Source organism: Elephas maximus, chromosome 6, assembly GCF_024166365.1.
Source record: "Elephas maximus indicus isolate mEleMax1 chromosome 6, mEleMax1 primary haplotype, whole genome shotgun sequence".
NCBI lineage: Eukaryota > Metazoa > Chordata > Mammalia > Proboscidea > Elephantidae > Elephas > Elephas maximus.
In genome coordinates this window covers 98,432,690-98,457,495 of record NC_064824.1, presented here as the reverse complement: position 1 = coordinate 98,457,495, position 24,806 = coordinate 98,432,690, and the positions used below count along the sequence as shown (strand labels likewise).

The 24,806-nt window shown below is 36.9% G+C and overlaps 1 protein-coding gene across 2 annotated transcripts; it reads left to right on the top strand.

The window, feature by feature from the left end:
• The first annotated feature begins 78 nt into the window (after positions 1 to 78).
• TYW5 (tRNA-yW synthesizing protein 5) lies at positions 79 to 24,768 on the top strand. 2 transcript variants are annotated; one of them, XM_049887756.1, is made up of 8 exons: positions 79 to 394; positions 2,999 to 3,134; positions 11,442 to 11,533; positions 12,299 to 12,343; positions 13,330 to 13,467; positions 15,962 to 16,049; positions 16,446 to 16,562; positions 18,708 to 24,768. In XM_049887756.1, the coding sequence occupies exons 1-8, from the start codon at positions 317 to 319 to the stop codon at positions 18,962 to 18,964; spliced, it is 951 nt and encodes a 316-aa protein (XP_049743713.1). In that variant the 5' UTR covers positions 79 to 316; the 3' UTR covers positions 18,965 to 24,768. The 2 variants fall into 2 exon arrangements, with proteins under 2 accessions (XP_049743713.1, XP_049743714.1); XM_049887757.1 differs by having other exon boundaries at positions 2,999 to 3,153; positions 11,464 to 11,533.
• The last annotated feature ends 38 nt before the right edge of the window (positions 24,769 to 24,806 follow it).

The window sequence follows — 24,806 nt, the reverse complement described above, 5'->3', positions numbered from 1 at the left end:
GCCGTAACGAAAAGAAGTCGGCAGGAAACCACCTCAGCGAGTTTGCAGGGCGTTGGGGGGAGGGGGCGGAACTGGAGTATGAAACTGGCCTGCTGTTGCCAACTCTGATGAGCTCGCCCAATCTCAGCTTTCCTGGCGTACAACCGTTATCATACCGAGACCCTTCGGCCCCCGCGTTCGGAACCAGCCACTCTCTCTACTCGGCCGGCCTCGCGGACCTTTTCCTCTCGGGTCGTGTTTCCGGACGGATCGTGAGCGGAAGAACGTGGTGGGGCTGAGATTCCGTAAGCCGGGAACACGGCGGGCATGAGGAACCATGGCGGGTCAGCGCCTTCCTGTGCCCCGGCTTGAGGGCGTTTCGGGGGAGCAGTTCACACAGCACCTCTACCCGCAGGTGAGGCCCTTGCGCGGGGTAAACCGCAGAGAGTCAGAGGAGGCCAGCCCCCACCACTTGGGGTGGCTCCGAACTGGTCAGCAACCCAGCGTGTGGAGAGGAGGCGACGGGCGGCTGAAGGTTGCTGGTTGGTTCTGTGGCCAAGGGAGAGGGTGCTTGGGGGATGTCGGATGTTTACCTGTTGAATTTTCCAGCACCCGGTTTCCGGGGAACAGGATGACCATGGTGAGTTGAGCGCAAGAAGCATTTTTGCCCAAGCTCTTTACTCAGAAGAGCGACGGTGCAGAATCCTATGGAGCATGACGTCTGCCGTTGCCATGGCAGAGAAGACCAGCTTTTTCTCCCTCCCGCGGCCGCGACTCTTTATCTGCTGCTGAGTGACCTTGAGTTTTGAGCAAGATTGGCACCTTCTCCCTTATCCCCTCCCCCCGGCCCCCGGGTGGTGCGAACGATGCCTCAGTCGACTCCAAGTTACTGGGTTTGGAGTTTTCACTCCACTGAGCCAACAGGGAAAGCAGCGGGCACCCCCAAGGAAACATCTTCTGGTCTTGGATTCTAATTATGGTGGTTCTAGTTCAGAAGTTGACGTTCTTTAGATGTGTGTTTAGAATCTTAGTTTTTTAAAAAAGGAGACAGTATTAAGGGAAAAGACGTGTATTTACTTGCAGTACTTTGCAAGAGAATCCAGCCGTCAGAAGAACTGGGAATAAGGAATCCAGCGGTTACTTAAAAAAAATGCACAAGGTTGCAGCTAGTCTCTCTATGACAGGGGAAAACAAACAAACAAAAAAAACACTAATTTTTTTATCTGATATTTACTTCTCTAAGGGTATCCTTATTTATGGTTCTGAGTATTTTAAGAGTCAAGGATTTTTTTTTTTTTTTTTTTTGTCTTTTGGGAGTTAGCAAACTACAGGAGAGGATTCAAGTCTTCTTTTATTTTGGGGGGTAGTGCTAGATGGACTGTTCTTAGTCCTCCTCATAACTCTCCCCCCACCAAAATGTCTCATAAAGGGCGTTAAAGGCCTGTGTATATGAAGAACTTGAGGGGAAAGGGGAGGCCAAAAACCTGATTTAAAAAATGACCAAAAAACCTGAATGAATAATTCATAAAAGAAATGTAAAAGTGATATTTAAACATATGAAGAGGTGTTCATAAGAGAAATGCAAATTAAAACTACAAAGAGATACCCAAGTTACTTGTTTATAACCTAGCGAATGTAATAGAATAAATGAAGTTCATTTTACTTGAGAATGCCAATTAATGTAGAAGAAATGACGGATTAAAAAAAATCACTTTTTTTGTATCTATCATAGCAATACTTGATTCAGGCAGAAATTACTGATAGATCAAAGTTAACATTACAAATAACAGGGCAAAATATCATATGCCACTGAAAAGGATGTACTATTTCCTCTGTGATACTCCTCCTTAAAATGCATAACCTGCATCTAATCTTGAAGAAACAGCACACTAACTCAAATCGAAAGGCATTCTATAAAATAACTGTACGCTTCAAAAATGTCATTTGTGGAAGGCAAAAGCAAAGCAACTGTTCCGGGTTAAAGAAGACTAAAAGACATCCGTGGCATCTCAGATTGAATCCTGGGCCAGGAAAAGAAATAACTATATAAAGATAAAGGATATTATAGGTACAATTAGTGATATTTGAATATGGTCTAAAAAAAAAAAAAGATAACATGTATTAAATGTATCTGTCAATTTTTTTTTTATTTTGGTAATTGTAGTTATGCAAGAGACGGTTTTTATTCTCAGGAAATGAGCATCAAGTATTTAGAAATAAACGAACCTGGTTTCAGCAACTTACCCTCAAAAGACACAGATAAATATTATGTACAATAATATGTATCTGTCTGTACGCACGCACAGTGAAAGAGAGGAAATAATAAAGCAAATGAGGCCAAAATGTTAAATTAATTGGTGAATCACGGTAAAGGATGTATGGGAATTCTTTGTACTGTCCTGCAGCTGTTCTTTAAGCTTGAAATGGTGTCAAGTTATGAACAAAAACTTGTATTATAAGGTACATATTTCAATCAAGATAGCCCAGATACAATACAGTACAAAAAATATTTTAAAGTATTTTTGTGATAGACAGCGCTTACTCATGAAAATGCCTTATGTAATATCCAGATTTCTTTTCTTTCTTTCTAGGCTGTTGATGGTACCACTGTTGTGGGTTTTTTTTTCCCTCCTAGTCTTAAAATTTTGTTCTAGGTATGTTACATGGGTTTTCTTCCTGTTTTAGTGACAACATAAGCCATCGAAAGCTTTGAGTTTGAACATCTTGGCATCAACGATCATTATCTTGATTTTTGTCTCTCTAGTTTTTTTTTAGTGCTTATGTGGAAACCCTGGTGGTGTAGTGGTTAAGTGCTACAGCTAGTAACCAAAAGGGTCGGTAGTTTGAATCCGCCACGTGCTCCTTGGAAACCCTGTGGGGCGGTTCTGCTCTATCCTGTAGGGTCGCCATGAGTCAGAATTGACTTGACGGCATTGGGTTTGGTTTTTTTAGTGCTAATGTAGCTCCTGATCTATTGTTGGATTCACTATTTTTTTTTATGTTTTTCCTCACTTAACAGAGAAAACCACTGGTATTGGCAGGAATTGATTTGGGGGCATGTACAAGCAAATGGACAGTGGATTACCTAAGCCAAGTTGGAGGGACAAAAGAAGTAAAGATTCATGTTGCTACAGTTCCACAGATGGACTTCATTAGTAAGAACTTTGTGTATAGGTATTTTCTTCTGAGGCTTACTCTGGGGATACAAATGACTTTTTAAAAACCTTAAAAATATTTTTGTGTTATAGTACAAGGACCATATGGTATTCAGCTTTTGGCTAGTTTGATGTAATTATGGGATAACTTGCTGATTTTTTAAAGAATGACTTTTAAAAGACAAGAATTCTGAGTTTACGTAATTGTACAAAGACATTTCTAAAGATCGTTTTTTAAAACGGGGTATACCTTATACCTTATGGAGCCATGGGGACAGAGAATTTCTTTAGAGTTAGATTACATCTAAAGTTGAATGTGGTGTATTCATTGAGTGCCTGATTAGTTGATTGATCCTACCGTTATTAGTAATTGTATTCTAGAATAAGTAATTCTAATGCTTCTTTTCATAATCTGTTTTGAGTTTTAATGCCCTTATTTTTGGAAAATCTTTAAATTCCAAGTGGTTTTTAAATAAGTATAGGCTCATGATTCCTGTTTTCTCTAAGAGAAACATAGGACAAACGCAAACCCAAACCAAACCCATTGCTGTAGAGTTGATTCCAACAAGTGGTTGTTATATCGACGTGTATGACTTTAAAAATAATATCTTAAGATAACCTTTAATTTTACTCATGGTTGTCATTTATATGCTTTGGAAGCTCTTAAAGGTCCTAAAGAGACATTCAAAAGATGCTGAATATGTAAGCTTAAAAGCTTTAAGTGCTATAATCTTGTAGATTTAATGTTCTCTTTGTTGCCATGGGTTTCATTAAAAATGTTAAATTAAAAAACATCTTCCAAATTCTGAGCATGTGCAATTCCTGGCAAGTTCAAGCACTTGAAATACCATGTAGCTCACAAAAGCCTTCAGTTTAGGGATGAGTTAAATGGAGCTTCTAATGACTAGGGCCATTCCTTTCTCATTAGAGTTTTTATGTTCAGATAGCAACTGCCAAAACATTTCTCAGCTTTTGATCCTGAGAATATTTACTCTTATAGTTTTGGTTTTTAATAGACCATGAATTTAATTTAATTGCCATAAATTTTTCCTAGTGACTGTAAGAACTTTTCATTTTTTATTAAATCACGAAAGTGGAAGAAAGTGCTGGAATGATGAGTGTTTTGCAGCCTGCAGTTAATGATGTTCATTTTCCAAAGGGGCCAATACCATAACAAATGGCTATTGAAACTTTATCCTGAATTGCCTTGATGCTTTGTCATGTCTTTTAAACTTTTCAAAACTTGTTTTTGAAGCATATGAATTATGTAATAGCTCCTGTCCCAGCTTCTCCCAAGTCTTTTACTAGAGCTCCTAAAAAAACCACAAATTATTTTCTTAGTGCAAGAAAAAAAAATTTTTAGCCATTATTAGCAATTACCGAACCAAACCAAACCCATTGCTGTCAAGTTGATTCCAACTCACAGTGACTCAGTATGACAGAGTAGAACTGCTGCATAGAGTTTCCAAGGCTGTAATCTTTATGGACGCAGACTGCCATATCTTTCTCCCATGGAGCAGCTGGTGAATTTGAACCGCCAGCCTTTTGGTTAGCAGCTGAGTGCTTTAACCATTGTGCCACAGTGAGTTGGGAAAAAGAGATTAGAAAATAAGAAATCCTACATATGTACATATCATTATTATCACTTCATTTTGAGGTTAGATTATGTTTTTTTCCTGCTTTGTCTAACATGTGGAGACTGATAAATTTCCAAGTCTTAGCTTTCTTCTTGGTAGCTCTCACTGTTTCTCCCAGAGTCAGAATGCTAAGTGCAAGAGAACTTTGTGTTTACCCTGTGTGGTAAAAGGATCTTGTTGGTATTCTTCTGGTCATAGATTCTTAAAAAAGGTAGTTTGAATCTTATATATAAGCTTTACGTTGCTGCTTCTATCACAGTATCTAATTCCTGAAGAATCATCTAATTTCTGTCATCATCCTGCTGTTAATTTTTATTACACCTCCATTCAATCCTGATCTTGATTTTGCAAAGTAGCCTTTCAAAAATGGGGAACAGGACAGTGAAATTTTTTCTTTCCTTATTTTTTTTAAATGTTTGTTACTGCTTGCGTGCTTCTGAAGGGTAAATTATCGTTTTTGCTAATGCCAATATATTTTTTACAGAGCATGTAATACATATAAAGTACTGTGCTAAGCATCCTAGATTATATTAGAGTATCTTCATTATGTTAAACTTCAGAACAATTTGTGAGGTAGATATTTTTATAATAATTTTACGGATGAGAAAATGGTGGCTTAAAAATGTTAAATAACTTAACAGAAATCATATAAGCTCATAATGACAAAACCAGGATTTACAACCACTTTTGTCTAACTCCACAGAGCCCATTATCTTAACCAGTCCGCGATACTCTCTCTCTTAATGTCTCTTTGCCAGTTCAGACAAATGATAGTTTAAATAGCAGTGAGAATAGATACACTTCTTTTTGAAACTTGGATAAGATAGATAAGGCCTCAAGGCTAAGGACCTTCCTGGACTTTACATCTGCAGAAGCTATGACAAGTACCATTATCAAAGGGAGGAAGTTGCTGGGGCACTTAAGTTCTGCTTCTTTGGATTGAGGTATTCTGTCTGCAGTTGCAGGGTCACTATCCTGCTCTGTTTTTGTAAAGGCCTTGAAACACTTCTAGGTTCTCCCTAGTAACAAAGCTAAGCCTGGGCAGCTATACTAGTAACTGATCGCTATGAGCCACATACACTTCTCCACCAGCCCCACACTCTTCAAAGATGTTCTGGTAGGACTAAAAGATAGATGGGGAGGTCAGAGATTAGAAAACGTAGAGCTGGAGGATACTAAGTAAATTTGTTGATACAATTGGGTGGAAATTATAGATGGAGACACAGTACCATGCCTTGGTCTCTCCTGTAATGCTCACTCTACAGGATTACCAGCAGTGGCTTCAGGTTCACATTGACCCAACGGTCTGTAACCTAGCATCAGATTCACTTAGCTTTGCAAAAGGATACAGAGCTGGGATTCTAAAAGTAAAGTTGACATTAATGACGCGGTTGGAGTAAAGCTCTTGGAACTTTCATTTGCTGAGGTGGTATGACTCAAAATGAGAAGAAGCAGCTGTAGACGTTAATAATGAGAACATGAAATGTATGAAATATAAAGCTGGGAAAATTGGAAGTCATCAAAAACGAAATGGAATGCATAAAGGTCGATATCCTAGGCATTAGTGAGCTGAAATGAACTGGTTTTGACCATTTTGAATTGGACAATCATGGTTTTCTATGCCGGGAATGACAGATTGAAGAGGAATGGCGTTGCATTCATCATCAAAAAGAGCATTTCAAGGTCCTGAAGTGCAACACTGTCGGTGATGAGATAACATCCATATGCCTACAAGGAAGACCAGTTATTACAACTATATTTTCTCAGCAACCACTAGTGCCAAAGGTGAGGGAATTGAAGATTTTTACCAACTTCTGCAGCCTGAAATTGATCAAACATGCAGTGAAGATGCATTGATAATTCCTGGTGATTGGAATATGAAAGCTGGAAACAAAGATTCACACACTTCGCTGGTTGCTGTCGAGTCGATTCTGACTCACGGTGACCCTATAGGATAGAGTAGGATTACCCCATAGAGTTTCCAAGGAGCATCTGGTGGATTTGAACTGCCGACCTTTTGGTTAGAAGCCATCGCACTTAACCACTGCTCCACCAGTGTTTCCAAAGAAGGATGAGTAGTTGAAAAATATGGCCTTAATGATGGAAACGATAGAGACACCAGAGATCACATGATAGAATTTTGCAAGACCAGTGATATATTTCATTGCATATACCTTTTTTCAAGAACATAAATGGTACCTGTACACGTAGTTGGAAACCCTGGTGGCATAGTGGTTAAGTGCTATGGCTGCTAACCAAAGGGTCAGCAGTTCGAATCCGCCAGGAGCTCCTTGGAAACTTTATGGGGCAGTTCTGCTCTGTCCTGTAGGGTTGCTATGAGTTGCAGTTGACTCCACGGCACTTGGTTTGGTTTTGGTATACATGTTGTCTTAGTCATCTAGTGGTGCTGTAACAGAAACACAAGTGGATGGCTTTAACAAAGACAAGTTTATTCTGTCACCATCTAGTAGGCTGGAAATTCAAAGTCAGGACATCAGCTCCAGGGGAAGGCTTTGTTTCTGTCAGTTACGGAGGGAGGTCCTTGTCATCAGTTTTCCCCTGTACTAGTAGCTTCTCTGCTCAGGAACCCTGGGTCCAAAGGACACACTGCTCCTGGTGTGCTTTCTTGGTGATACGAGATCCCCATGTCTCTCTGCTTATTTCTCTCTTTTATACCTCAAAAGAGATCAGGTTAAGACACAATCTAATCTTTTAGATTGAGTCCTGCCTCATTAACATAACTGCTCCTAATCCATCTCATTAATATCATAGTCACAGGATTTAAAACACATAGGAAAATCACATCAGAAGACAAAGTGGCGGATGGGCACACGATACTGGAAATCATGGCCTAGCCACATTGACACACGTTTTGGTGGGGGACACAGTTCAGTCCATAACACACATGGACCTTGCCAGATGGAATATTTAGGAAGGCAATTGTGGAAAGAGATGACGGAGAAGCTCAATATCATCAGTGAGAATGAGGCCAGGGCCTAAATGTGGAACAGACCATCAATTGCTCATATGCAAGTTCAAGTTGAAGCTGAAGAACATTAAAACAAGTCCATGAGAGCCAAACTACAACCTTGAGTATATCCCACTTGAATTTAGAGACCACTCAAGAGTAGATATGACATATTGAAAACTTAGGACTGAAGACCAGATGAGTTGTGGGAAGACATCAAGGACATCGTACACGAAGAAAGCAAAAGGCCATTAAAAAGACAGGAAAGAAAGAAAAGACCAAAGTGGATATCAGGAGAGACTTTGAAACTTGCTCTTGAATGTAGAGTAGCTAAAGCGAACGAGGGAAATGATGTAAAAGCTGAATAGAAGATTTCAGAGGGTGACTTGAGAAGACAAAGTAAAGTATTATAATGAAATGTGTAAAGACCTGGAGATGGAAAACCAAAAGGGAAGAACACGCTCTGCATTTCTCAAGCTGAAAGAACTAAATAAAAAATTCAAGCCTTGAGCTGCAATATTGAAGGATTCTACAGGGAAAATACTGAATGAAGCAGAAAGCATCAAAAGCAGATGGAGGGAATATAGGCAGAGTCACTGTACCAAAAAGAATTGATCAACATTCAACCATTTCAGGAGGTAGCATACGATCAAGAACCGATGTTACTCAAGGAAGTCCAGCTGCACTGAAGGGGGTGGTGAAAAACTAGGCTTCAGGAATTGATGAACTATCAGTTGAGATGTTTTAGCAAACGGATGCAGTGCTATAGGTGCTCCCTTGTCTATGCCAAGAAATTTGAAAGACAGCTTCCTGGTCACCGACTGGAAGAGATCCATATTTGTGCCCATTCCAAAGAAATACCATCCAAGAGAATGCGGAAACTATCAATGTTGTTAATATCATACACAAGTAAAATTTTGCTGAAAATCATTCAGAATCAGTTGCAGCAGTACATCGAGACAGGGAACTGCCAGAAGTTCAAGCCAGATTCAGAAGAATACGTGGAATGAGGGATATCACTGCTGATGTCAGATGGATCTTGGTTGAAAGCAGAGAATACCAGAAAGATGTTTACCTGTGTTGTATTGACTATGCAAAGGCATCTGACTATGTGGATGACAGCAAATTATGTATAACACTTAGTTTTGCTCATGAAGAGCCTATACATAGAACGAGGGGCAGTCGTTTTTTTTTTTTTTGACAATCGGGGATACTGCATGAGTTAAAGTCAGGAAAGATGTGTGTCAGGGTTGTATCCTTTCACCATATTTATTCAATCTGTACACTGAGTAAATAATCAGAAGTTTTACCATATGAAGAAGAGTGAGGCATTAGGATTAGAGGAATGCTCATTAACAGCGTGAAATATGCAGATAACACAGCCTTGCTTGCTGAAAGTGAAGAGAACTTGAAACACTGTTGAAGATCAAGGACTACAATCTTCAGTATGAATTACATCTGAAAAGAAAACAAAAATTCTCACAACTGGACCAATAAGCAGCATCATGATAAACAGAAAATATTGAAGTTGTGAAGGATTTCATTTTACTTGCATCCACAATCAACGTCCACCGAAACAGCAGTCAGGAAACCAAACTATATATTGCATTGTGCAGATCTGCTGCAAAAGACCTCTTTAAAGAGTTAAAAAGCAGAGGGGTCATTTAGAGGACTGAGGTGTGCCTGACCCAGCCATGTTTTTTTCTATCGCCTCACATGCATGGGGAAGCTGGACAATGAATAAGGAAGACCAAAGAATTGACGCCTTTTAATTATAGTGTTGGCAAAGAATATTGAGTATGGACTATCAGAAAAAAACAAGTCTGTTCTGGAAAAGGTATAGCCAGGATGCTCCTTAGAAACAAGGATGACAAGACTTCGTTTCATGCACTTTCGAGGTGTTTTTAAGATTATCAGGAGAGGCCAGTCCCTGGAGAAGAACATCATGCTTTGTAAAGTAGAGGGTTATCAGAAAAGAGGAAGATGCTCAATGGATGGATTGACACAGTGACTACAACAATGGGCTCAAGTATAACAAAGATAGTGAGGATGGTGCAGGACCGGGCAGTGTTTCGTTCTGTTGTAGATAGGGTCACTATGAGTGGGAACCAGCTTGACGGAACCTAACACAGGCAGGGAATGGTGTTCTAGCAGGACAGTGTCTGTGAATACCAGGGACCTTTTTTGACTCATCATCTGACAGTTTAGTTGTAAGGGAACCAGACTGTGGAGGTGGATACAAAAACACCCTAGTTTAGGTAAGCCACATATTCCACACAAACCAACAGCTTGAAGTAGCCCATGAACTTAGCTTCCAGGTTCCTCCAAGGGACAAAACCAAACCCATTGCCATCGAGTTGCTTCCAACTGGTAGCAACCCTATAGGACAGAGTAGAACTGCCCCATAGAGTTTCCAGGGTGCGCCTGGTGGATTCGAATTGCCCACCTTTTGGTTAGCAGATGTAGCTCTTAACCACTACACCATCAGGGCTTCCCACCGAGAGACATACTCAGTTAAAAGATTTAAACTACACACAGGTAAGACAAATCCATGCGTCTTAATAAGTATTGTAACCCACTGCCAGCCTTCTAGTTCAGACATAGTTCACCAGTCAAGGATCATTTTTATAATAAAGAATGTTTCCTGATACCACAGCTGACATTCCACAATTATCTTAACCCAGTATGTTTCTAAGAAGATGGTGCTAGAGGAAGTAAGCCTAAGGTTATTTTCTCATAAAGGGTTTTGTTTACCCTTTCTCCCCACTTCCCCAGTACAAATTTCAAATGGCAAGATATTTGATGGTGAGAATGAAAGATGACAAATCTTGGAGTTTGGAAGAGGGGTGCAGTGGGAGAGCAGAGGAGAGGCTTTTGACCTAGATGCTTTTGAGTGTTGTCTAGCTGTTACAGAGATGGTTTCACAGTCACGTAGGAGGCAATACTACTATTGATTCTAGAAAGTTGAAGGGATAAAATGGGGCTCAAAGAAAAGATAGCCCTCTAGGCTCAAGAGTGTGAGGTAAAGGAAACAGACACTTTGCTTTTAGATTTTTCAACTTTGTTCACCAGGATGAAGGAATCAGGCATTTGGCAGAAATTTTGAATAAGAATAGAAATTGATCACTTCAATTCAGTGCTTCCTTGGAAGCCTTAAAATAATCAAAGGTGATACAGGTGGGTGAGAGTAATGTTATTGGCTCCTGTGTTCTGTGAATTTTCCAAAAGGCAGGAAGGTAGGTGGGGAGTGGGCTTTATCTTTATTGGACCATTTGCCTACTATCTCTGCCAAAGTAGCGCTAGTAGTTTTCTCCATTCATCACAAAACTTGTTTTGCCTTGGCGCTTGAAAACAGGTAACAATTACAGCCTGAAATTTTGTATGTTTCCAAAGGTAACCAGATACTGTGGAAACAGTTTCACGTCAGTAACTTGAAATAGGAGGTATTGATATATGAGAAGCATCCAACTATACCATAGATTTAAAAGTCTTTAATTCCAGAATTTCAGACAACCTTGGTCAAATAAGCACACTGCTAAATGAATTTTGAAAATTGAGAATTATATATAATAAAAAACAATAAAAATTATGGATGTTGTAAAGCAGATCATATCCAACTCCAACAAGTCCATACATACTTGTGTAACTATAGATAAAATATGTTAGCTATATATATAGTAATTATTAGTTTATAAGTCCAAGGATTCTTTTGTGTTTATGTCAGAACTTTACCTTTTGACAAGTTGGTCCAGAGGGCAGCTGAAGAAAAGCATGAAGAATTCTTTCTTTCTGAGGTAATTGTTTTTAACTTATTTTCTTTTGAAAGCATTAATATCTATATACTAAATGGATTTTCTTTAAAAAGAACATTAGATATTCAAACTATAGCCTTCTCTGAAAGCCATTCTTAAGGTCTGGTGGAGTATGCTATAGATCCCAGCTCTGCTTTTCATTAGCTTTCAGCCAGATTACTTTCTGTACCTCAATATACTCATATAAAATGGAGATGATAGCAGTTTCTACTTCATAAGGTTTGTGTGAAGATCGATTACATAAAAGCTATAAAGTTCTTAGCACTGTGCCTAACACATAGAAACTATCCATTAAATGTTAGCTTTCAATATCAGTTCCAGATTTTTAAAAAAATTACTAAAAGCATATGCTGTTTTCTCTCTTTCTCTGCGTTTATATCATATTAAAGAAGTTTGTTGTTGGCCCTGAAAAATACTCTGAGATCATGTTTGCTATACAAATAGGAATTCTTTTATTAATAGTCTTAGGACATTGAGTGTAAATAATTTCAAGTGTAACATCTAAAGTACACATTATGGTTTTTAGAATTGATTTTATTTAATGTTTCGTAGATCCAGTCATTGTAAGCAACATTTAAAAACAGTTCTTCATATGGCCACCAGAGAGCATTAGTAGAACACATAAGATAACTGAATTTTTTGAAAAACTGCTTAAGTGGGTTAGTTTTTAAGACTTGTATCCTTCTTTCTTCACTTCCTAATGTTTTTAAATGAATGCTGATGTAATTTTCCTTTGGGATGTTTAAGGATGAGAAGTACTACTTACGGTCACTTGGGGAAGATCCTAGAAAGGTAAAAATTATGAATGTAAAACAGTTGCTTAAAACCTAAATGAATGTATATATGTTAACTGGTGCCGTAATTTTGGCTCTTACTGCCTAATGTACAATCTGTTTTATACTTTTCCATTCTTTTCTTACTGACTGGTGCCCCTGAATAAGAAATATGATTATTAAAATTACTTAGTTTTCAGGTAGAACTATAGAATCTTAGTATTTAAAGTCATCTATTTTTTTTTTTTTATTTTATTTCTTTTTTTTTTAACTGGTCAGTTTGGCTGTAAAATATTTTGTATTTCCACACAACTAAGCAATCCCTACAACTGTATATTCTACAGATGGCAATTCAGTTAATACAATTCTAATCCAAAATAATTATTAGAAATCCTGATTAATTTATTATATAGGCTTTGACAGTAGGAGTGAATGTCTTTTGGAGCACCTTCCTTCTGAATGCTGTGACATGTATTCTGAGTCAAATTAATATGACTGCAGTGTTAAGGAGTGGTCCCTAAAATGGTATAAGTAAAATGATACATTTTCTCTTTATCTCATTATTTAGTTCTTTACTTTTTCCCTTTTATTCTTCCTAGTAGAACCCACAGGTTTTATACAGTTGTTGGAGCTCAAGTTGTTGACTCCTGAACTTAACAAGCTTAATATTAGAGTAGATAACAGTTGCATAATATTTGATTAAAGTAAGAAACTTTTCTATTTATGAAGCATATTGAGCTTAACAATAATAATATTGTTGAATCTGCAGTTCTGTTACATAGTCTGCTATTCCTTCACTTGAAAGATCATGTGTTGGCATATAGACTCACATCATGGCATTTTAAAGCAGTGAACCAAGTTTTACCCCATTCTTCCTTAATATTATGGGGTCTGGTGGCAACCTTAGATAAAATAGGCATTATGCCAATATTGTGTATACTATTAAAATCCTTACCTCCCTTATTTTTTATCTAGTGTTTTATTGTTATATTTCTCTCAATGCAGGATGTCGCAGATATCAGAAAGCAGTTTCCTTTATTGGAAAGAGATATTAAGCTCCCAGACTTCTTCAAAGAGGAGCAGTTCTTCTCGAGTGTTTTTCGTATTAGCTCACCGGGATTACAACTTTGGACTCACTATGATGTATGCTACGTAAATGTGAAATCTAAAGCTACTGACAGATTTAACATTCCCAGTTTCAACTTTCTATAGGCTACCGTCAAGATCTCTTGACATATAATTTGCTGAAACATGAGTTTTGAAGTTGAGTGTTCTGCTAGGTGGTGATGTGGAGTAATTTTTTAGTTAGCTCTTCACATTTATATTTCTCTGTGGTCATCATTCACCATCCTGTGTATGCTAAGCTTTATGAAGAGGTTTTTTCGTGTGTGAAAATGGCCACAAGGGGGGGGATATTGTGAAAGTGGAAAAAGTGAGAAGTTCGTGGCATGAAGCTGTGTAAATGGTGCCCTCTGATGGAACTGTTACTCAGGAGAAAGGCAATGGCTTGTAAAGAGCCATTTCCAACTGTAAGAATTTGAAGGCCTTAGGATATATATGCCCTGACAGTGTCAAATGTCTGCTGTATTTGTAGGGCGGCAAGATACATAGAATATTGATCTTGATTATTTTATTTTCTCTCTAGTGTAATTTATTTTCTTAAATGTATATGTATCTATATAAGTACATATAAATATTTTTAAAGCATTACGAATATTAGTGTTGTGTGTGGTTTGGGGATCTCTGGTGGCACAGTGGTTAAAGCACTTGGCTGCCAACTGAAAGGTTGGCAGTTCGCACTCACCAGCTGCTCTGCAGAAGAAAGATGTGGCAGTCTGCCTCCCTAAAGATTACAACCTTTGAAACTCTATGGGATGGTTCTGTTCTGCACTGTAGGGTCACTGTGATTTGGAATCGAATTGACAGCAGTGGGTTTGGTTTTGGTGTGGTTTGGGAGAAATTTAGAAAGCTAAAATAATACCTAATAGATTTCCAAAGAATAAGAGTTTTGTTTTGTTTTTTAAGGTCTAAGTCAAATTATTGTGTCTAGTGCATGTATTTTGCAATTCAGCTGGACTGCTTGATAGGATTGCAACATAGTAACTATGATTAAATACGAAATCTTAGCATATTGTTTTATAAAGGTCTTACATGAACAACATGGTGAGAAAATGAAGTGGGGGCTCAGATACATTTTTAACTATATTCCTGTGTTTTAAGTGGTCTCCAGGTAAAAACCTGGAGTTACAAAGGATTATAATAAATAAAGCTTTTCTTAAGGTAAAAGTCAGTCAAAGTAATGGTAATTATAAATACATAGCTAAGGTCCAAGACAAGTGAAGGATTAGTGTTAAAAGGAGAAATGCTTTGGTAGAAACCAAAAAAAAAAAGCCCATTGTCGTCGAGTCGATTCCGACTTACAGCAGCCCGATAGGACAGAGTGGAACTGCCCCATAGAGCTCCCAAGGAGTGCCTGGTGGATTCAAACAGCTGACCTTTTGGTTAGCAGTCATAGCTCTTATCCACTATGCCACCAGGGTTTCTGTAGAAGGGATATGTTAATAACCATTTATATATCTTGTGTAATATATCTTTTAATGCCTTCTCTGGGAATTATGTGGCTCTGCCTTTTAACATTTTTCGCAGTTTGTGGCAAGAAAGTATACCCTGTGTACACAGGAAAAGTCAGAAGTTCATTAATAAGTACGTTAAGAACATTTGCCAGATTATATTCCTAAGGAAATAATTTAGAAATCAATGTATTTATATCCAAATTAAGGAGCCCTCGTGGCGCAGGGGTTAAAGGCTCAGCTGCTAACCTAAAGGTCGGTAGTTGGAACCTATCAGCCATTTTGTGGAAGAAAAATGTGGCAGTTTGCTTCCTAAAGATTTACAGCCTTGGAAACCCTGTAGGGGGAGTTCTCCTCTGTCCTTTAGGGTTGTTATCAGTCAGAGTCGACTCAATGATAACAGTTTTATAGCTAGGTTATGGATAGCCATATATTGAAAGAGTTGAGCAGTGGTTGCAGCATTACCTTGTATTTTCCCAGGGCTTTCAATCTATGGTCTAATGTTGGCCATATAGCATTCCTTGACAGATAAGTGAAATAAATATTAACCAAGGGGAGCCTCAAATAGGTTTAACTACTCTCACTGCCAGTTAATGTTGGGCAAGGGTAAATAGTTTCTTGTCTCCAGATTTCCTCATGGTTCACGAGACCTTTCCATTTTAAGGCAGTGTTTCAGAAATGTCTTTTATAAAGGCACAGTTGTATGTGGAATACAGATGTTTTCATTGTTAGATTACAACATTAAGGATTTTTAGGTCATGTAAGTCAAGTCTTTATTGAAAAAGGCAACATTTTTGCTAAAGGATGGGATTTATGGTTAACTGTTTGAAATATGGAAACCGTGGTGGCGTAGTGGGTTAAGAGCTACAGCTGCTAACCAAAAGGCAGGCAGGCAGTTTGAATTCACCAGTTGTTCCTTGGAAACTGTGGGGCAGTTCTGCTCTGTCCTGTGGGGTTTCTATGGGTCAGAATCGACTCGACAGCGGTGGGTTTGGTTTGTAATATTATTGGTTCTATGTATTTGAATTTTAGATACTGCTTATCTGTAAGTTCTTATTGGTCTTCAGGTTATGGATAACTTCTTAATACAAGTGACAGGAAAAAAGCGTGTTGTATTATTCAGTCCTCGAGATGCCCAGTATTTATATTTATCAGGTACGATCTTTTTTATTACATCTATATTTCTAAAGTCTAGTTTATTCAGTTACTCTTTGGGAGAACTCTCTTTATCCCCAGAGAACATCTTAGGACTTCTTTCTAATTATGATGTATTGTTTTCTCCATTGTGTATGTGTATCCAGGTAATGATAGGCTATATGAAGAATGAGATTTTTCATGTCGTCTCAATTATATAAGAAAAGTGCCAGTGGTTATAATTAGAGGGTGGGTCATCGAAAATTGTCTTGGATTTCAGAATAGGTATTGTTCTCACCATGTGGGTTCAGTGATTGTACAGAAAAAAAATAAAATTTCAAATTTATATTTGTGATTACTTTTTAAACAGTGCTAACTTTTTTCAATCTATATTATCCTTTTCTTGGAACTTTTTAGGTACTAAATCAGAAGTGCTGAATATAGATAACCCAGACTTGGCTAAGTACCCACTGTTTTCCAAGGCTAGAAGATATGAATGTTCCCTTGAAGCTGGAGATGTGTTATTCATTCCTGGTAAGATTTCTGAAACTCCGTAGTGTGCTATTTGTAAAATCTGTACTCCGTCACTCATCATTTGTGTGATTTTTTAAGGACAGAAGTATATTTGTTATATGTATCCTGTCCTATACAAGGGACTTATATACACAACTATATGTGTGTGTGAGTATGCTTAAAGTGTTGTGGTGGTGATAGTTAGGTGCCTTCAAGTTGATTCTGATGTAGCCTCTAAGATGTTTAAAGTACACTTAGGCAAATTCTTCCAAAATTAAGTGAATTTTTCTAAGCCAACCATGTAAACATATTATTATTGTGTTATAAGTTATTTTATTAAATGACATCAAGCAAGACACTTTGTATCCAGGAAACGGTTGTGTCTTTTTTTTTTTTTTTCTTCTTCTTCTTAATCATTTTATTTCTAAAATATTTGCATATCTTAGAACTGTGTCACTTAAGTGTTTACCAAGAAACAGTAAATATTTTTCAAAACTAAAATACATTAGAGGTTTTATTAAATACCAAGATTTTATAATCTCAACCTGTGATATCTTTTGTGTGTATTATTTTTCTATAACAGTCCGAATTCGTGTCACCTAATTTCTTTGTGCAATAAATAGACATTAGTTTGACAGTCCATAAAATTTCCATATTATTACTAACTAGAGTGATGTAATTAACATGTTTAATATTTAGAAGTGAATACCTGAAGATTATAAAAATCATAATTAAGGTTAAAGGACTACATTAAGAACTTCTCTTTATATAGTTGTGTTTTCCATATCTAAATTAATATATTAATAATTGCTAATACCTCTTTTTGGTGATAAAAGTAAGTAAAGAAGTAGCATTTTAAAATAAAAACCTGATTATCTCATTTGGGGCTAGATTATAAATTTCTTGAGGACAAGGAGCGTTGTTTTGTTATTTTGTTAAGATTTGGTATCTTGACTTCTTAAATTCACTGGAAATAACCAGCACATGAATACTTAAATGGGAGTGCCATCTTTTAAATTTACACTGAATTTTTTGTTTTTTATATCTTGGAAGCATGGTTAAGGGCTATGCAATTTTCCCTTATTCTGTATAGAATTTCAAAAAAAATGCTGAACGTTTGCATAGATTTTTAAACAAAAGCTCCAACTTTAGGTTTGTATTTAACAGTATGGTTAGCTTTTTCACCTGTTATATTAAAAAAAAAAAAAAAAAAAGATTTTTGAAAGAGTAGTTAAGATTGAAACTATGTTTGAAAACTGGTTATGGAAATCAAAATATTTTAAGGTTTTGTTTTTCCTAGAGCACTCGTAAAATGAATTTGTTTCTAAAATTTAGCATTTTGTAATTTTTCCTTTCTCCATTTCACAAGATTAAACATTTTTTGATGTGATTAATATTTCATGTTTGTTACATTGTTATGTCACTTTAGTATTCCTATAGCACCTACAGGAATATTTTGAAAATGTTTATATTCAGTTGAAAAAACAAAGAAACTTTCCAGTGGGAGTAAAAAATTAATTAGCTATGTAATATGATAAAGTTCACTTATCCCTTCTACAACCAAAATATTTGCTTTAGGTTTATATATTTATTGTAAAGGAGCTGAAAGAAATATAAATTGAGTATAATTGTATAAGAAATATAAAACTGAGGAGGCCACAATGAATGCAAATTTAAGCAAGTTAGAAAACCAAATTACATCTTGAACAGGAAGTCTTTGAGAACAAAAGTACAGGATTACTGTACTGAATCAGAAAAGGCCAAAGATTCTCCTCAAATAATTGAAATGTTCTGTGTACAAAAATTAAACACCTTTGATGTGGTTGCATGACTCAGGAAGTGTAAACAAGTAACACAAACCGCAGCCCCAAATTAGAGAACTACAAAACAAATATAACTTTATTATGTCTTTCAAGTTAAAAGGAAAAATTGCTATTTCCAAAGGTTTTAAAAGTTAGGGTTGTGCTATTGACACTTTAAATTGGTTGGCAGTTCACAAAAGTTAAAACGATTCTGTTAAAAGCTGGTAGTGTGCTAACGAAGGGATCTGGTTACAAGAATTATTTCTTACATTGGCTATATGTAATTCGTGATATTTCACTGACATTTTGGTTTTTTTTAACTGTAGGTTTTATTTTTAACTTGTTTTTTTAAAACGTTCTCTAGCTTTATGGTTCCATAATGTAATTTCTGAAGAGTTTGGAGTGGGAGTAAATGTCTTTTGGAAGCACCTTCCTTCTGAATGCTATGATAAGACAGATACCTATGGAAACAAAGATCCTACGGCAGCATCAAGAGCGGCACAGATTTTGGACAGAGCCTTAAAAACGCTGGCTGAATTACCAGAGGAGTACAGGGACTTTTATGCACGACGAATGGTCTTACACATCCAAGACAAAGCCTACAGCAAGAACTTTGAGTAAACGAGGCAGTACTAATGGATATAAACTTTTTAATAAAATTCAGGTCAAACAATGGAAAAATACAGTGATATAAATTGTTTCCTGTTAAATTCACTTTGTTAAAATAGGATAGATGAATAGTCTTAGATTTATAGATTAAATAAGTATGAAGGGGTGTTTATGTGGTTTCTACTTTATACAGATTGTTAGAGTTGAAAGAACACTCTACTGGTACCACTCTAGCTTTCAGAGGCAAGTAACTGAAAATCCACCTTTAAATTACTTAGACAATAAGAAAATGTATTGACTGGCAAAAGATGAAGTCTTCTGATAGAATGGGCTTCATTGTTTCTCATCCAGTGATTCAATAGTGTTACCAAGAACCTAGGTTTTTTTTTTACCCCCTCTTTTCAGCCACAGCATTGGTGTTACCCTTAGGCTGACTACCCTCGTGGTTATGGGATAGTTGGAGTAGCAGTTGGGGCTGTGTGCATGTTCATTTACATGCAGCAGAAGAGTCAGGCTGGCTTCCAGGAGCCCTCTCTTAATGGAGAAAGCTTTCCCAGAATTCTATAGCAAATCTCTGGGTTTCACTGGTCTAAAGAGTTTAGACCCTGTGCCAGTTACTGGCGAAGAGTATGGAATAAATAGCACTTAGGCCACTCAGGTCTACTCCTAGAGCCAGGATTGAATCATCTTTCTCTGAGGCATGTGAGGTGTATATGGGGACAGAATGTGTAATGTTTTTTAATCAGGATTATGATAAAGAAAAAAGGTGGTCAACCAACAGTCCTAGGACATTTGCCTAGAATCGGAATCTTTTGAGAAACATTTAAAAATATACAGATGCTTAGGTCCTGTCGTGGATTGAATTATGGCCCCCCAAAATGTGTGTATCAGTTTGGCCGGGGCATGATTCCTGGTATTGTATGATTTTTCTATGTGTTGTAAATCCTGCCTCTATAATGTATAATGTTAATGAGAATGGGTGGCAGTGGTGTTAGTGAGGCAGGACTCAATCTACAAGATTGAATTGTGTCTTGAGGCAATCTCTTGAGATAAGAGAGAAGCCAACAGAGAGACAGGGGGACTTCATACCACCAAGAAAGCAGTACCTGGAGCACAGCATGTCCTTTGGACCTGGGGTCTGCTCAGAGAAGCTCCTAGTGCAGGGGATCACTGATGAGAACGCTGACAGAGAAAGCCTTCCCCTGAAGCTGATATCGTGAATTTGGACTTTTAGCCTACTTTGAGGAAACAAACTTCTCTTTGTTAAAGCCATTTACTGGTAACATTTCTTTAATAGCAGCACTAGATAACTAAGACAGGCCCCAAACTCTTATATGCTGATTCAGTATGTTTGGGATTTGGTATAGGTACCTATATTTAATAGACCCCACAGTTGTTTTGATGTATAATCATGATTGAGAACCACTGAATTAAGATGATAGTAATTTGGATTATTAAGTTTGTGATTTGTCCAAAACAAATGTTTGATCTGATCCTGGTTTTTCTTGCCTATGACCACCCCTTCAGTTTTTGAATGTTGGAAAATATTCAGATCAGTTTTTATACTTAATTTACCGTTAACCTAACTGAAATTTCCCCCACTAAACACTTCCTCCTCTTCTTTTCTAAAGAAAAATTTTTTAGGCTGTATAAATGAGAGACCCTAATAATGTCGTTGAAAGACAGTGAGCCATTGTATGCGGATTTGTGCCATTTTTGTTTTGCACTTAGTAATTACATTGCAGTGTCATTGAAGAAAGCGCAGATACATTTATTTAGTGAGGACAAATGTACCCATGTAAAGCAATCTCAGAGTACATGAATTTGGGGCATTTTAATTTGGGAAAAAACATTTTCTCTGTTGAAGATACTGTATCTACTCATCTCCTGTATACAGAGTTAGATTAAGTTCAGATGTAAAAAGCAAATTACATTGTAAGTAAAAGAAAATTGTCTAAAAAATTATTCTGAATTTCCTAAGTGTCTTTGGGAAAAGATACTAAAGTTATTTAGGACAACAAAGGTGGAAAAGTCTGTTAGAAAAGGAATTGTTTTAATAGCCATATCTAATAAATTTTGATCTTGGGTTCTTAGCCTAAGGAAAGAACTTCATTAACAATTCGTTTTCTTTCAGAAAGAAGGAAGATAAAACCCATCTTAGTTCGCAGAGTATTTACAGCCAGCTTTTTAAAAAAAGCCTTCCTTGGTTCTGCCTTTTTTTTTTTTTTTTTGAAACCAGTAAAAGAATCTTTGCAAAGCATATACCCAGAATCTTGTAGGAAACTTGGAAGTAAAACAGATTATAGTTTTACCACTGAATATTCATTTCAATTCACTTTGTTTATTGGGGAGGCAAACTATGACCTTAAAACCAAAAAAAAAAAACCCATTGCCATTGAGTCAATTCCAACTTACGGTGACCGTATAGGACAGAGAACTACCCTGTAGGGTTTCCAAGGAGTGGCCGATGGATTCAAACTGCCAGCCTTTGGATTAGCAGTGGATCTCTTAACCACTGCACCACCAGGACTCCGTTTGACCTTAGGTATGTTAAATAACCTTTCTGAAATTTATTTTCCGTATTAAAATAAAGCTAACTTGTATGTACCAAACCCGTTGCTGTTGATTCTGACTCATAGTGACCCTATAGGCAGAGTAGAACCGCCCCATAGAGCTGCCAAGGAGTGGCTGGGGGATTTGAACTGCTGACCTTTTGGTTAGCAGCCAAGCGCTTAACCACTGCACCACCAGGGTTCCAACATGTACATAGAGTTGTTAAAAAAAATTGTAAGGAGATAGTTCAAGGGCAGGTCCATAGTCACAGCTAATGCTAGTTCTTGCATTTTAATTCTTTCTTTGCTACGAGAGACTTGAGGTGGCACCTGTTGCAATATTAGAACACTTAGAAAGCTAAAGATGAACCTTGTGTAAAGTTTTAAAATTATTTTTCTGGTCATGGTATTTAGTGCCTGTTTATTTTAAATACAAAATATATATATATTTTTTTTTTGCCTACAAGGTTAAGATCATACAGGATGTTTTAAAGTATAAAATAGTATGCTAAATGCAACTTCTCAGGAATTCCAAATCACAGAATTTTATTGCTGGAAGGGAATCTTAGGAATCATCTTCATCACCGCACACTGCTTAAATGACTATCCAGGCTCACACGGCTGAGATAGAAACTGAGAATCCATTGTGGGGAGGTTACCAATTGTCCTTTCTTTCTCCTTCATGTGCAGCACATCTCAAATACTTTTGAACAGATTATGTAGTTTTTCTTTGGCTGCAGAATTTGAGGACTTCACCTGATGCACCAAGAATTTTACTTTACAACAAAGGTCTTCACTGCACAGCTTGTCACACAGACAAGGATTTAAAGTAAAACTAATGATGAATAGGTAGACAACAGTGTAATACATAATGGAATACTACGCAAAGAATGAATATATACACTGGCATGGAATTTTTCCAAGGTAACTTAGATGAAAAACCGGTATGAAACTATGCTGCGATTTGTGTAAGATAAAGGTATACTGTATATAAACATTTACTTGTACATGCACAGAGTTAACCTACAATGATACACAGAAACTAGTGGTAGTGGTTGCCTCAAAGACACTGATTGGGTGGGCAAACTGGAAACTAGTTTTGTATTTCTTCAATTTTTTTTTTATGCCCTTGTACATATACTTTAAAAATACAATGTGTAAAGTATAATTTTTAGCTTTTCATGAATATTAACAATATTTGCCTTGGTACATGATTGCATTGGAATTGTATTTATTCAGTAATTTCAAACTCACCTTCTTGAAATACCAAAACAAGGGAAACAGTCAACAGTTTATTTCATAACTTTCCATCCTTTTGCAGCAGGTTGGCAATCCTTGGAAATCCTATTTGGCAGTTCTAGTCTGTCCTTGGCAGTCATCTTTCTATCACTGGTGTTACCTTAAGTCTTGTTTTGAGCATAGAAGCCATGAATGTTTGGGTGTCTCAAATATGCCTAAATTGTATTTTGCTAGGTTAAATGGGATACTCAAATGACCATCCTATAGTAACTCAGCACACATCTACCAATAAGAGCTGCTGGGCTTCTCTGCCTTGGTAAAGAACCACCTGAATTTACAGGTTAGCATGTCTGGCGTAGTGGTTAAGTGTTCCGCTACTAACTAAAAGTTCTGCAGTTTGAACGCACCAGAGGCCCCACAGGAGAAAAGATCTGGTGATCTGCTCCTGTAAAGACTACGCCCTAAGAAACCCTGCGGGGCAGTTCAACTCTGTCCTCTAGGGTCAATGAGTCAGAATCGACTGATGGCAAACAACATTCACATCTTATCCTCTAATGCATGTTTCTCTTAAAAACAAACCCACTGCCATCAAGTCAATTCCATTAGGCCCTTGAATGAAATGTAACATTTTATGAATACTACCTTTTCATATTTTACCACTTAAACCTTAGTCTATTGCACGTTTCCATACTCAGTAGCTGAGATTTTGTCAGTGCTGTGTCCTCAGTCCTAGAACTGTGCCTTCCTTGCTCTTGGTAGGTACTCAGAATCTAGATGAATGAACAATGAAAAATAGATGACATCATTTTCTAACCAAGTCTCTGAAGAAGAGCTAAAGGAATACAGATACCTGAAATGATCAGCACAGAAAAGGAACAATTTATTTGAGCTATTTTGTTCTCTAGGAAATCCAACTTAGGAAATGGAAATAATTTTTTATGGAGATATTTAAAAAGGGGAGAAGAGATGTATTCATACAGGAAAGGTTCAAAGTTGCTCACCTGGATTTCAAGAACATGTATGTAAACCCAAACTGGCAAGGTAGAGACAAATAGCTTCCTTTTAAATGTCTGAAATTTAACTATGCTAGTCAAAAAATATAAAGCACACCCAAACAGACTTCTGTGGATTATTAATTTTAATATAATTATACATTCATGCTGTGGTGGTAACAACTTTCACATTATTTGTATGACTAATTCTCAGTTGACTCTCTCAGGACAAAGACACAGTCCAAAACATTTACAAAACAGTTTTAAACAAATGTCAAGAAAGGACAAACTTAAAAAGTATAAAACAGAAAACATCTGACTATGGATCAATCTGAATATATTTTAATTCAAGAAAATATTTTTACTTTTCAACACTGTCTCATTTTGACGAGATGGCAGTTTCAGGTGCCCCATGAGTTCTTAATATCCACTGAACACATAATAATAATAATTAAGCATCCACATGACAGTAGGCAGCTGAAGAACCCAGATTTTTAAACATCTCAGATTTTTAATTGAATATTTCTGCTAAGAGTTCTACTCTTTTTCATTTCAGTCAGTCCTAAACTCCCTTCCTTCCCCCCTCATTAGAGCATCAGCAACTCAGCTATTTTACATTAAAGTGAATTTAACCAAATATTAAAAATGAAAACAGTCATCCAATTAATCATGGTGCTTTAAGGCAAGGTAATAAAAGATTATAATCAGGCTGACCTGTTTCACTGATGGAAATTTTTGTGTCTGAAAAGAAACAGCAGGTATTTAAAGAAACTGAAGAAATATAAAACTACTTTGTGGGGGGAAAAAATTTAGAAATGCTATTCTGTAGTTTATAGAATTAAGTGTTAAAGCACAACAAAAGTATATTACTTTCAAGCATTTGGTAGGTAAGAAGTTCTCACCAGTCTCTCAATAGTTGGAATGTATTTATAGTCATTAAAATATAATCCTGGGAAGAAACCAAGAAATTATTCTTTTCCGTATTGTTTTATAAATTTAGATGCCCTGGGTTATTAAGATATTAAGCTTCAGTGTCTTATTTTTTTCAGTCCTTAAGTAGAATGTTACTTC

Excerpts from the sequence above, each read along its gene's own strand:
- TYW5 (XM_049887756.1), top strand. The coding sequence starts at position 317 with ATGGCGGGTCAGCGCCTTCCTGTGCCCCGGCTTGAGGGCGTTTCGGGG. Across the intron at positions 12,344-13,329 it reads TTGGGGAAGATCCTAGAAAG|GATGTCGCAGATATCAGAAA; the intron begins GTAAAAATTATG and ends CTCTCAATGCAG. Across the intron at positions 16,563-18,707 it reads AGATGTGTTATTCATTCCTG|CTTTATGGTTCCATAATGTA; the intron begins GTAAGATTTCTG and ends AACGTTCTCTAG.